This window comes from Bacillus rossius, chromosome 3 (assembly GCF_032445375.1).
Source record: "Bacillus rossius redtenbacheri isolate Brsri chromosome 3, Brsri_v3, whole genome shotgun sequence".
NCBI classification, from domain to species: Eukaryota; Metazoa; Arthropoda; class Insecta; order Phasmatodea; family Bacillidae; genus Bacillus; species Bacillus rossius.
The window spans coordinates 124,516,016-124,530,673 of NC_086332.1; the positions used below are offsets into that span (position 1 = coordinate 124,516,016).

At 43.2% G+C, this 14,658-nt stretch overlaps 1 protein-coding gene across 1 annotated transcript in view; it reads right to left on the reverse strand.

Moving 5' to 3' along the window:
• The window catches only part of LOC134531227 (histidine decarboxylase-like), an 849,422-nt gene that overhangs the window by 89,710 nt on the left and 745,054 nt on the right, over nt 1–14,658 (reverse strand). The window contains exon 11 of the mRNA XM_063366899.1: nt 9,280–9,299. Within this exon, the coding sequence (XP_063222969.1) occupies nt 9,280–9,299 (20 nt within the window). The remainder of the gene's footprint in view (nt 1–9,279; nt 9,300–14,658) is intronic.

The following is a 14,658-nucleotide window of genomic DNA, read 5'->3' on the forward strand; positions in this document are numbered from 1 at the left end:
GTATACGAACTTGAGTGCCTTGCCATAGTTTTCGGCATAGATAAGTTCCGGCCCTATTTGGAACACAAAGAATTCCTACTAGAAACCGACAACCAGGCCCTTGCTTGGCTTCTAGCCCATCCGAAGCAACTAGGTAAATTAGGTCGGTGGATTGTAAAAATTGCTTCTCTCAAATTCAGCATCCAACATATTCGTGGTTCACAGAACATAGTGGCAGATACTCTTTCTCGAATGTTCGAGAATCCTTCCAACTCCGAGATTCAAGAAAACAATCCTATGGCCTGCCACGCATTGCTCACAGATTTTCCGCTAGCCTTTTCGGATTTACGATCCCACCAAAATTCGGACCCGCAACTGTCTGACATAATTGCGCAAATAAACTCAGGTTCACCCCCAAAATACCACAAACTATCTAAGGGAATTCTTTATCGAAGAACTCAGCAATGTAAGAATTTTAAAATAGCCTTACCTCAAAATCTCAGGGACATGATTTTTCAATATTATCACTCATCACCTTTAGGCGCACATTTAGGCATTTTCAAAACTATTGAAAACATCCGCAAGCATTTCATCTGGGATGGAATGCATAAAGACATAACCCAGAGGGTCAAATTATGCAAGTTGTGCAATTTGAGCAAACCTGCCCAGAAAACACAATTCGGATTTTTTAAGTTCCGATGTGGCCGAAAGGCCCATGCAAAAACTTTTCATTGATTTTGTGGGACCCTTCCCAAGGTCAAAAGACGGAAATTCGATGCTTCTAGTATGCGTAGATGCATTCTCAAAATTTGTGTGGCTAATCCCTGTTAGAAGAGCCACGGCCGAAATCACCATTCGAGCCCTCCAAAATTATATTTTCAAAATATCCGGGGTACCTTCCATTATTGTTTCCGATAATGCCACAAACTTTAAATCGACTCAGTTCAAAAACATGTGTTTTTCACACGGGATTCAGCATGTGACCACGACTCCCTACTACCCCCAGCCTTCACATGCGGAGCGTTTCAACCGAAACCTCCGGTCTGCCTTAATAGCATTCCATGCGAACTCGCAGGATAGGTGGGATTCCAATCTCGTGTGGTTGCAAATGGCTTTCAATTCCGCCAGACATGAAAGTCACAAAACAACACCGTTTGAACTCATGTTTACATACCAGCCCAACACCCCACTCTCTAATCAATGGACGTTAAAAGAGTTACTACCAGACGACCCCAGGAACATTAAGGAAGTCTGGAGTAGAGCTCGTAAAAACCTGAACTTGGCCCACGAGGCAAGCAGGCAAAAATATAACAAAAAACGCTATCCCAATCCCTACAGAGTAGGAGATTTAGTGTTGTGCAGAGCACACACACTCAGCAAGGCGATCGACAAGAGGTCAGCCAAGCTTTCATATCGTTGGAATGGCCCCTGGCAGATCCAGCGATACCTCACGCCAGTCACGCTCGCGTTAGCCGACCCCAGCTCCGGCGAATATCGCGCGCGCGCACACATTTCTCAGTTGAAGAAAGTACACCCCAACCTAAAATGAGGGCACTCTTCACTGTGTTTCTTTATACAAGGAACAGCGTTCCTTCTACGGCATGCCATACTCAACCAACGTGTTGATATAAAACAAACAAAAAAAAAAACCTAGGTCATAATCATAAGTAAAATAAAAAATCCATGGTACTAGTTTATAAGAAATTTAAGTTAAGAAGTGTTACACTAAGTTGTCTAGTTTAAAGGGGCGCCCCTAATTCAATAAGTTATCTGTAAGTTTTAGCCTTCATTTAAACACGTAAGAATTGTTAGCCATTGTAAGTAGTTTACTACAGTAGATCCTGGTACAGGGTAAGTTTCTGGAACCCAGGTTTTTGGTGGCTCAAGTAGGCCACCTTGACTCCGTCTTTCAGGGGGGAAGTATGTGCCGTTAATTAGTAATTTCGACACGATATATTTTAAATTTTTATTATGATTTTAAATTTTTTTTGTGTGGAAATTTTATTTGCTCTACTATAGTGTGATTTTACTTTGTTAGTCTGGTGTACTCCTCTGAGTTAAACTTTGTCTCAGTGCTCTGAAGCCCCTTTCCCATCGGCGTATCGGATATTTTGCTGGCCTAATCCCTGACTGGCAGACAGCTTACCATTTCCCCCGCCTTCAGTCACGCCTCAAGCCTGTAATATCATTTCTCTTCGAGACCCAAACTGCATAGACAAGCCTGTAGCTTGCAGGCGACCAGTTCTCAGAGACGAGCTGAGATTGGCCTTTTTCATCACGTATTAGTGTTAAGTTCGCTCCTCTGCAGGCACGACGGGACGTAGATTCCCAGCAGCGTTGCATTTTACCCTCACCCCCCCCCCCTTCACAGTTCCAAGTAAGACCAATGACCGGTCGTAACCCCCTGGGCAACCGTGACCGTCCTCAAGGTCTCCTCGCAAAAAACGAGAGCGTCAAAACTGATCGCAAGCGCAACCTAGCGACTAAGTCGCGAACTTCTCCGCTAGCCTACCCTCTAGGGTGCCAGAGAGCAGCACCTGCTTTCCCTTGAGTTATATGGACGCCGTGGGCGAGTCGATTGTTTTCAACTCAGACCCCTCCGACAGAGTTCTCTACTGTCGCCTAGTGATGCCAACTTCAAAACTCCTGCCAGAGTTTTTTTTTCTGCCCGCATTCGGGCAAGTTCGGAATCTTTCGGCGGCCAAGACCCCCTCCACCTGTAAGAGCCGGCGCCCCTTTTTAATTACGAGATGCGGTTTGCCGCGACACAGATCAGCGCGCGTCACGTTTGCAGACAGATCTCCGGCGAGCTCAGAAGACTCTGGAAGACTTCATTCGACCGCTAGCGACTATGTAATCGTCCTAAATAAGGGATGCTATCCCTCAACTAAATTCAAGTAGATTAGTCTGTCTGCATAGTGTTAGTAATTTTTTTGTTTTGAAATTTTCCCTTTTAATTTTTTTAACTATGAAGAAATCATCCGCGCCCAGCCGCGCAAATCGCGAGCTACGGACCATGGCTGACTCCGCGATGGCAGCTTGAAGGCAACTCCCCTGTTTTGGTGAGTGATAATTCGCGACCTCCCCTACCTCCCCTTAGATTTTTCCGGGCATTTCTTGCCCCATGTACTGTCTGTATTCAAGTCCTAATCAGTCTTGATTTGGCTTGTTACAGTCAGGGGTTCGACCTCCCAGCGATGCACATATTCAGCTAGATTCGAGATCCAGCAACTACTGGTGGACGAATTGTCCATCAGTATGTTTTTCGGCAGTCCGAGATCCACCCATTAGAAGAAGCAGCTTCCTTCCATTCTACAGTTCGGAATTTTTAACTCCACACCTGGAAGACTCGGGTGATATGGTTTATATTTCTATTCCCCCCTTTTTTTAAAGACAAACCAGCGATAAGTGACTATCCACTTAATCCACTGATATGGTAAACTAATCAGCGACAAATTTAATGTAGTAGAACATTGCAAGTTGTAATAATGTATCAATACAATATACTTTGTTTTAAATAATCGTGGGCCGGCCCCTTTTCATTTTTCTTTTGTTTTTTTTTTAAATCTTTGAAACTTGTTAAAACCTTTTGTATGTAAAGTAATGGAAACAAGATAATTCATCAGGGCAAATAAAACAGGGAAACTATAGATCAAGATAATCGTGTAATTTTTATTTATTGATTTTAACGATCCACCAACTTCCTCCTTGCTTGTTACAGGAAGTTCCTAAATTTTGTTTGTTCCCCACCTCGTGCCGCCTCTGGTAAATCAATTTATTTAACTTATTTTTTTTATCCAGCAAGTTTCCAAGGCTCTTTTTAAATAATTCAAAATAATTCAATTTTGAGGCTCGAGGGGTGTAACACATGTGTTCGTCGCCCAGCACTGTGTACCACCCGCAGATATCACACCCAGACACTGTGCCCTGCGCCTTGTTACGAACACTGGAACTGGGACAGCCATTGGATATGCCATCATCACAGTGGGTATACGGGAGATGGTGACCCAAACTCCAGCAGTCGTGGTAGGAAAACTCCGAGAAGTGTTGGTACTCGGACAGCCATGGTTGGTAGATCAGGATGCCTTGATTTCGCCAGCATCAGACCTGGTAAATTTAGGTAAATATGAGCGCCTGTCAGTATATACAGTAGGAAGCATACCACTACCCTAGGGGGAGCCCACAGGGTTGGAAGACCTGGACAATCAGGTACCCTCCGAATATTAGGTCGATGTTAGGCGACTTCTTTGGGAAAGGCGAAGCATCTTTGTCACTGCAAATCCACTAAAGCGCACCACAGTGACCGAGCACAAAATTCATACCACACATGACGAACCCATATATGAAGCCCCAGAGGATATGGGTTCCGGGAGCAACAGCTGATACGAGAGCAGGTGCAAGAAATGTTGCGCGATGGGGTTATCAAGCCATCGAACATTGCATATAATTCACGCATTGTCTCAGCAGCCAAGAAGGATGGAACCATGTGTTTCTGTGTGAATTTCTCTCGCTGAACAGGGTTACAATCAGTTCCCCTCCACCCTAGATCAGTGTAGAAGAAGCCTTGGCAAGTCTAGGCAATGCACGAGTATTTACAACTCTTGACTTATGCTCTGGCTACTGGCAGATGCCAATCACCCCAAGCCACAGAGAAAAGACAGCATTTACTGTACCGGATGGCAGACACTTCCAGTTCTGTGCCATGCCATTTGGCCTCAAGTGTGAACTGGCCACATTCCAAACTATGATGGTCTGTGTACTAGAGGGATACATTGGCTAGTTCGTGGTTCGTAGTTCGACGACGTGATAGTGTACTCCGAATCCTGGGAGCACCATGCACACCACCTATCGCTGGTCCTGGAGCGGCTAGAAATGCACCACCTGACCTGCGCCACCCAGAAGTGCAACATCGGACTAAGAGAGTAGAAATTCTTAGGGCATGTGGTGGATGCTGAGGGCTACCTGCCCACCCGGTACACCTAGCGAAGATTACAGGGGCAGAACCCCTCAGAACATGCAAACAGCTGCAACGGTTCCTGAGCCTTGCCAACTGGCTATAGAACTATATCGTAGACTTCGCCACGCTCGCAACCCCACTGACAGACCTGTTGTCACCTCGATAGTGCTACCAATGTACCCCAGCTGCTCAGGAAGCACTGTAAAATCTGACAACAGCCTTCTCCAGATGTCACAGACTGTCCCGAGTAAACCCCGAGACAGATGCAAGCACTGATGGTGTGGGGGCAGTGCTATACCAATTGGACCAAAAGGGAGACAGGTGCATCATCGATTATGCTAGTACCAAGTTTGAACAGGCAGAAAGTAACTACCACAGCTTTGAGCAGGAGTGCCTAGCTGTGGTATGGGCACTTAAGAAGTACCGGCCCCACCTGGAGGGGAGGCCATTTGTGCTACGCATAGATAACCAATGTCTCACATGGTTACGAACCCTTCAGGGACGTAAGAGCAAGCTCGCAAGGTGGGCCCTGTTCCTACAATCCTTCGACTTCCTTGTCGAACACATCCCCGGGGTAGAAAACCAGCTGCCGGCCGCCCTGTCCCGAAACCCCGATAAGGGCACCCACCTGGAAGATAGTGTGTCATGGGAGGAAATACTGCCACCTTCCCACAGGGCACACGACCACAGGCCAAGAGACACGACCTGTCACCTGCTCACTGTGGGAGATGATGATGACCCACCTCCAGTGGACCTGATCGAACTCAAACAACGGGTTCTCGATGCCAAACACACCTCCGCAGATGTGGAGCGTCGACGAGCAAAGCAAACAGAAGGATTGGATGAGATATGGACCATGAGAGAGGGCATGTTGTGTACGAAGGGGATAGGAACCAACCAGGAGTGGCGGAAGCACGGAAAGCCCTACCACGCTTCATGCACGATCATGACCTGGCAGGACATCCAGGAGCAGACCAAACCCGATGAATAACCAGCCAGCGCTACCACTGGCCCGGCATAGCCTGGGACATACGGGAGTATGTAAGAACCTGCGAGAAGTGCCAGGAGCGAAAGGCACGGCGGAGTGATGGGACCGAGCAGCAGCAGCCGCGCCTCCCCACTACCCCATTCCAGTCCATCCCGCTGGGTATTATGGGGCCCTATCCCCATACTGCCCGAAGGAAGCGGTTCCTGGTGGTGGTCACGGACATCTTCACACAATGGGTAGAAGAATATCCAACTAGTAACATCCGAGCCAAAACCATTGCAAGAATCCTGCAGACGGAATTCTTTCCACTATGGGGATACCCCAGGGACCTCGTGACGGACAATGGCAGCCAGTTCATTGGAAGGCAGTGGCAAGAATTATGTCGGGCATGGCAAGTGGAACACTGGACTACACTGGCTTACCATCCACGAGCCAACGCAACGAAGAGACGTAACCAGGAGCTGAAAGTCCAAATGTGCATACGTCTGGGGGACGACCATACCACATGGGACGAACACATAGAGGAGGCCCTGTTCTGCATCTGCCGCAGGACCAATGCAGCCACAGGAATATCTTTTGCACAAATGGTCCAAGGCCACAATCTGCCCATGCCCGGAAAGTGGACGGCCCACGGAGTGACAGATGAAGGGGAAGACCCCGAGGATCGCCGTCGGCGGCAAGAGATTGAGCTGACAACAGCGCGAGAACACCAGAGGGCCTACACTCAGCAGATAACCCGGCAGACCACACGACAACCACCGGAGCTACAGCCAGGCAAACACGTGTATGTCTGCACACATTCCCTGTCCAACGCAATTAGGAAATTCTGCGCTGGACTGAGCCCCAGGTGGTCGGGACCACACCACATCCTGAAGTGGCTAAGTAAAAGCATTTATTTGGTGCGCCGGGGTAGACAAATGCGAAAAGTACACCAGGACCACATCCGGAAAACAGTACTCCCGGAAGGGGGCAATACGGTGAAGGACCCTACCCCAGATGTGACAGGAACAATGCCGGACAACCACGAATCTGTCACACCCCAAGGAATGCAGCATATGTTCGAGGGAACACCGAGCACAAGGACAAAAATGGAGAGGCCAGCAGAAGTCCCTGCCACGACCCCGAGGCGACTGCACCAGAGGCACCCTGCACGAATGCAGATCCTTGATGTCACTGGGACACCAGAGGCAGGCGTAAGCACCATGGAGGAGCAGCCCATGGTGATAGAACCGGATGGCATCTAGACAACAGAACCACCCTCCCCTACCCGAGGCGGATAGGGGCATGGAGCCTCCCTCGCCGATGCTGAATTCCAGGTCAAGGTGGAGGAACCGGCTGAGGACAACCAGAGACACCGCCGACGACGATGCCGGCCTCCACTGTACCTGGAAGATTACGTCACAGGCTGCGAACTGGACACAATGGTGAATGGTGACCCAAGGAGTCCGGAATCAGCAGGCCGGCCATGACACTCGCAAACACTAGGAGAGAAGGCATCATGTGCCTGCTGGAGGGCGCGTGGACGACCTAGACCCCTGGCTTATCATGGGAGGGGGGGGGGGCATCTGACATCGTACCTCCTCTTTATTTAAATTAAACTAAACAGTTCGGTCCGCGGCACAACATTCCGGCCATGGCCATTGTAGTGCCACTACTCGTCACCAAATGGCAGTTGTGAATATTAGCAGACAATGTATTATAGTTATGTTAATACATGTTATGATTGTAAATATTTATCAAGATTATTAAGTGTGTAGTGTAAGTACGTTTCGTCACCTTGTAAGTAACATTGTAAATGCAAAACATACGAAGCGATAACAATATGTAAAGTTTTAACACAAACAAATGTAGAAAATAACTGTATAAATCATACGGGCTAACAAGCCTATTTAACTGTCCTCTCTCCCAGCCAATCTGGGAGAATAAAGACCAACACAGTAAATAGTGGTATTATTGGCTTACTTCTCTCTCTCTCCTTCTCCTTCTCCGCTAGTGACTCCTAGTGAGACCGCGGGCTTCCCTTCTCTCTCTCTCTCATTCTCCCTCTCCCTTGTACCCATCTGCTAGCGACTCTTTGTGAGACTGCGGGAAATCCTCTGCTAGCGACTCTTTGTGAGACTGCGGGCAATCCTCTGCTAGCGACTCTTTGTGAGACTGCGGGCAATCCTCTTCTAACCTTTCTGCTAGCGACTCCTTGCGAGACCGCGGGCACCCTCCTCCTTCTACCTCCCGTCCCCGAAGGCCCGTTCCGCGCAAGCATGTCCTCGGTCTGCTGCACTGAGCCGAACGGTCCACTCCCGCCTCAGAGTGTGAGGCTGCTCTACCCAAGAGCTGGTGCCAGGCAAACATCACGACAACCGAACGACCGAGCGACGTCCACCCCGTCTCCACATCTTCATTAGAGACGAGGCCGTGACAAGGTGTCGGAACACCGTCCGCAAGATTGCGACACTTACCTGCGCAGAGTGACTGCTTGCAACCTGCGTTCTCAGCTAGCCTCGAAGAGCGGTAAACAAAGCTTTCGCCGGATTTCTCCAGACTCGTAGCACAACAACTCGTCAGACGTGCATGCCTCGCATTCTTTCCAGCCCAGCAGAGAGCTAAATCACCTCAAAGATGTTACAAAACCCGAGCTTGATGGAAACCAAGTCCCACACAATAGAAAAGATAAAAACATTTTTTTTAACACTAACAAATAATTTGATAATTTAATGATAAAATTATTTAACCCCGTGACTATAGATATTTATATATTTATATATATATATATAGGAAATTAAATTTTTGAATCTTTAATAATATTGTTTTGTACAAAAGACAGATATAAAATAAAATCCAAATTAACTTAAATCCTGTTGATGTGCTGCAATTGCTCATCAAAGCTTTTGTACTTAGGTTATTTTCCTTCTGGTTTTGTATTTACATAAACGCGGATTTGGCCCCATCTGGGCAAGCAAGTTTCACCGAGAGTTTTGTTTGCAGTGAGTGTTAGGTTCGATGGGACGTGGCTCGGTATAATAAAGTTACGTCAATTAATAAATATAATAAATTTCCAGATACAAGCTCCATCTCTCAATATTTTTTTTTTAACAACAAGATAAAATTTGTACATCACCAAGTCTGTGACGAAAACGTATACATGTCCACTTACGTACTAAAATATATTAAAAGATTTTGAAAGTAAAAACAAATTTGTATCATTCCATAGAAGTAGAAAGTGCTCTGCGTGCATAATGAAACTATAATAGGATTTGTCTTGTGAGGTTTTCTAATATAGTGCTAATTTTACTCATAAATATATATAAAGTAAATACATATAAATTATAAAAGTAATCTGATTAAAATTAATACTTACCATATAGTCAATCTGATATCCTTGAAAGAAACAAAAAGAATCATTTAATTATTTAATTGAATTAAATGTTGTAAAACTGAATAAATAACAATTATTTGGGTCTGTAAAATTTCTAATATAATGCATAAATTTAAGAGATTTTGTAGCTTAATGTAACTAACCATAATGGGTTCCATGCACAATATAATCGTAACTTTTTCTTCTACTTTACTGCTTTTATTGTACCCATTTAAACTTATTGTATTTACTCCTTTTTTTTTTGTTTGTTTTAAAGTATTAGTATTCTGCAGGTAATTTTTATGATTGTGTTTAATTTTGGATTTCTCTTATTCTGTTTTGAGGGCTTGTTACCTCACAGTACACAACACAATACATAATAATACCACTTTTTTATTAGCTTGCTTTGGTCCTCAGAATTGGACGTAAATCCCAAAAAAAAATATTAAGAGAAGAGAAATAAAACGTGAAAACCGAGAATACAAATCAAACCGAAAAAAAAAACATAACCTAATTTATTAATGAATATATGGAGTAAATGATCAGTAAACTTGACAGCCCTTGGAAACAGCCACCCGATAATTCAAATTAGCCTTCCATAGATGTTTTCAACGAAAACATACAGTGGTAACATTAAGGAGATGGCATGCTGTGAAGTAATTAGTGTAACATTTTTACCTCGCCATCGCCGTATTGTTTCGCTCAAAGATTATCCGTTCCGCTGAAAACATTGCGGAAATGGTGCTTTATAACGCTTGACGATGGTAAGTATGAATTAGAAACTCAGTTGTAAAAACAGTCACTGCCATAAAAATTTTTTTTAAAACTGTTAACATACTACCCTTCAGGCCAACTTCGGTAGAAATTTTATAATCGATTTGAAAATAACTCCATGAGCTAGAGACTTGAATATCGCTTACTTCTTGTTGTCAGATAAAAAAACATAATAAAGCGATTTTTTTTTGTTTGTTTGAAACATTCTATTGAATAATTAAGTGTACCTACAATTAAGTGCTTGTACCCATAGAAAATGATTTATCGTATACAAAAATGTAAGTAAACTGGATTTTTCTGATGATTTATTTCTTAATTACTTTTATATATTACAATTAAAGAATTTAATATTAGTTCGATGATCTATTTCCTACAGAATTATCAATACAACCAAAAAAATTGGTATAAATGGATCGAAAGAGATAAGTAATTTTCTCTCTTTTATTAATCATAAATTAATAATTTTACGATAGGTAAGGAGACAATCACCCAACGCAATCGACGCCTGGAAAAGAAGAAACAAAAACTTTTTGAGATGCTTCAACGTGAATCGGAAGCAGATAGGTTTGCAAGATTAGCCAAACGACATCCGCGCAATGTTGACCGTACTAACGTTAAAGACGTATGGCTAAAGCAAGATCCATTGAAATCGCGGGTATACATTCTTCTCGATTTGAAAATGACGCACAACGACATCCTTAAGCAAGAGAAAATGACACCACCGATTAGCATTTCTTTCGACGGAAATAAAATCTATTTTGTTTTCTGAATTATGAGCTTGAAAGACAAGTCGGGAACGTTAAGAAAGACTACTACGTCGACGTAAGGCCTATACTCAACGGGTAGCGAATAAGGCAGAACTTCACCCAATCTTAAAAACGTTTTGCGACAAGTGTGACATTTTTTCAGAAAAAATGCTATCATTTGCCCACCGGAAATTGTCGCTAAAAAAAAAGATTTGCTTGTTTGCCATCAATTTAATATGAAATTGAAGAGCTCAAAGAGTTATGCTCCATCTAAGACGTAGTGGAATAACTCGTTTCCAGGTGATATTGTTGAAATTTCGCTGCTAATGAACTAGTACGACGTTTACTTCAGCGCATTATTCCTTATGCAAAAGTGATTACATTTCCTGGTAAATTTCGTCAGTACACAATGAAGACATATTTCAATCCGGACATACCAGACAGAAATGTTTGCCATTGTTGTGGCTAATTTTATTCATGCACATTCTGCCACCGACCAAATGGGATAAAAATATTTTAAATCGAAACATGATTGAGAGCAATATATTTTACCAACGAATTGATTGGAAAAAAAAGAAATCAACCAGATGTTTTTAAAATTGACAATCGGCAGCTATTTGGAGATCGGAAATCTTGATGTTGTTACAAATATGTTAGACAATGTCTTTTCGATTGAGAGAAGTATATAATAAATTCCTCCTGAGCCATGCTTCAGGCTGAGGAACCGACGAGCCAACCGCTATCTTGGACTGTGACGTCACGGCGGCCATCTTGGATGACCATGACCTTTGACCTTGACCTGTGACCTCCAAAATTTTCAGTTTCTTTGGAAAAACATCCCACCAAAAAATCTCAAAAGAAATTGATTATTCAAAAATTAGGATTTCGAAAAACCAACCTCAAAAGTCTTCAGGCCTTAGAAAGAACACCAAATCCTAAAAATGGCTCAAAAGTCCTAAGAGCTAGCCGTTCTAAGCCACCGAGGTCATGACCTTGAAAATTGGGATGCTATGGCAGCCATTTTGAATTATGACGTCACCGTTGCAATTTACGTTACGTCCGCCATCTTAAAAACCTTTATTTACTATCAATTTTTTATGAGAACAATTTAAAATTCATAAAAAATACAATTAATAAAATTTGAGTAAAAAATTATTTAAATACGTACTTACATCATTGAGTCCTCGGTTCGAACCCGGCGAGATAAAAAAAAATGACAACAGGTCCTTCCTCAAAGGAAGCTGCCGGCAGACTGACCTCCCACCACTAATACCAATGTATATATAACGACATCAAGTATGACGTCATGTCCGGCATCTTAAAAATCTGTTATCATTATCCGATTTTAATAAAAAAATTTATTAATTTTGATAAAAATCTTACAAAAAACCATTGCACATATCGCTATGCCCACCATCTTGAATTCTAGAAATTTTGCATGTTTCCTAATGCCCGAGATCTTGGATGACTATGAACTCATCGTTACACTTTACGTTACGTCCACCATATTTGATTCTTAAACGTTGCAATTTTCGTTACGGCCGCCATCTTGAAAAACCATAATTTTAATGCTAGAGAGACGAAAAAATTTTAAAAATTAATAAATATATATTGATAAAAATTAATAAAATATTATTTAAAAATGCACTTACGCCTTGAAGTTATTGGTTCAATCCCAGTAAGAGCAAAAATTAAAAAAAAATATTACGATAGATCCTTCTTCCACGGAAGCTACCTGCAGACTAACCTCCCACCACCAATACCAAGTTATAAAATATCACCAGCTAGTATGAAGTTATGTCTGCCATCTTGTTTTCGTCTGCTGGAGGCCACCATTTTGTTTTCGGCTTCTAGAGTATGCCACCATTATGTTAGTTTAAATTTTACCTGCTAAAGTGCAGCAATCATTTATTATTGCTGTCGCTCCAGCCATCATGACATTTGGATGTGTAATTATTTAGCTAGAAATTCTAAAAAAAAAATCGAAAATTCATTAAATAAACATGCAATCAATATAATGATTGATTCGATCAGGTCCTATCCCTGGTCCGATAATTGATAAAAAATAACTTTAAATCATAATACCACAAAAGTGACAGGTTCGAGAAATAAAACACCACAAGTTCTTTTATCAACGTAATATTTATTACACAATTTCTATTCAACTAAACGAAGACTTGCGAAAGTTAGCAATATTATAAAAATTTAGTACTGCAATGGCGTGAAATTACTAATTCGTAGCTCCAATAGGTTTATACTAGACAGAGACCAGCCAGATCCGTTACCAACATAGTCTTTCTCTTCTTGACAGAGTTTCTGTACAGTGTTTAATTGTTTGCTTCACATCGGCAGAACTGTAAATTACTGCAGCCGATGTCTTGAATGCACACATTTTCACTTTGTCATCGAACGGATATGGCTTTCCATATAATTATACAGTCCAACTACAAGTTGTATTTTAAAGGTCCGTTTGTTGCTACGTCATCATTAGCTGATTGATTATGTTCTGCTTGATATCGTCAAGAAAAGTACAAATGTCCTTCGACCCACCAAACGTATTTAGATAATAATAGTCCTTCAATGCTCCACGGATTTCAGACTGAGCCAAGTAGACACCATTTTCATTCACCTGAAATGCACCGAACACAGTCTTGAGTTTAGTTTCATGTCCAGACGTCATAGCAATCGGTTGCTGCTCATCTGTTTTTATGATCGTACGCTCACTGACTCCAATCTAAAGCGAGGTAGTTATGCAGGTAGTTATATAGGTTATGCAGGTAGTTCAACAGTAGGCACACGGACATCATGTTTACATTTTTTCGCATGTGGTCACAAACTGTCAATACGTGTAAACCAAACATGAGACTCATCGCAGCGAAACTTTATACTAGAAGTATTCTTCTTGTATTTATTCCGCTCATGTGTTCGAACTACATGGGAAAATGCGAAAGACATATTGCAGTAGCTGCAAGGATAACGCGATGATGAAGACGAGCCTTTCAGACCCGATCCAGATACTGACGCTGCTGTAGTTGTGACAATTACCGACATACTCTTATGAACACAATGCATCGCTGTTGCAGCGAAACCCGTACCTTCTGCCGTACAGCACGACCTTTGCATGTCTTCATGTGCGATTTCATATTATCTTTTCTGTCTTTTATGACATTTCTCACAGGCAAACATTTTGCGAGGAGGATTCTTAGTACATTCTCTCTTCTCGTGTTGACGAGCATTGGTGTTGTTTGTGAAATTCTTGTCGCAGTAACGACATCGATGCTCGTTAGTTGTTGTCAAATCACTAGCCATTGAAGTCTCCATCGAGGGCGAAACAACGTTCATCGAGGTTTCCTGTGCAGCCAGTACTGAAGTCATTGAGCTCTCTTCCGCTGGTGGTACCATGACTGTTGAAGTCTCCTCTAGTGTTGACGTTGTCGTTGCCAACGGGATCTGCTCCTTTTTCGTCGCCGCTGACGTCAGGGTTCCCGTAGACGATTGTACAACCTCCATCGAGTTCGCCGTTAAAGACGGTAAAGATGCCATTGAGTTCACAAGACCAGGTATTTACGCGACTTATACACCAGACGAGACAAACTAGGTGATCCTTACACCGTCAACGACAGTAACAAACTGAGTCTTAGGACTCGCTTGTATACACGCAACAGACTAAATAATATGGTAGTCAAATCAAGATCCTTTTGAAGCGTCAGGATCGCCGCTTCATTTGAAAACCACGCGACTTCGCGGGCGTTGGCACGACGTCCCCTCCTTCCTTCCCCCTCCTAGTGTGTGCTTGCTGGCTCCTCTCCTCCCCTCCTCCGGTCGGCGCATGCGCGCTGTCCCCTCCTTCCTTCCCCCTCCT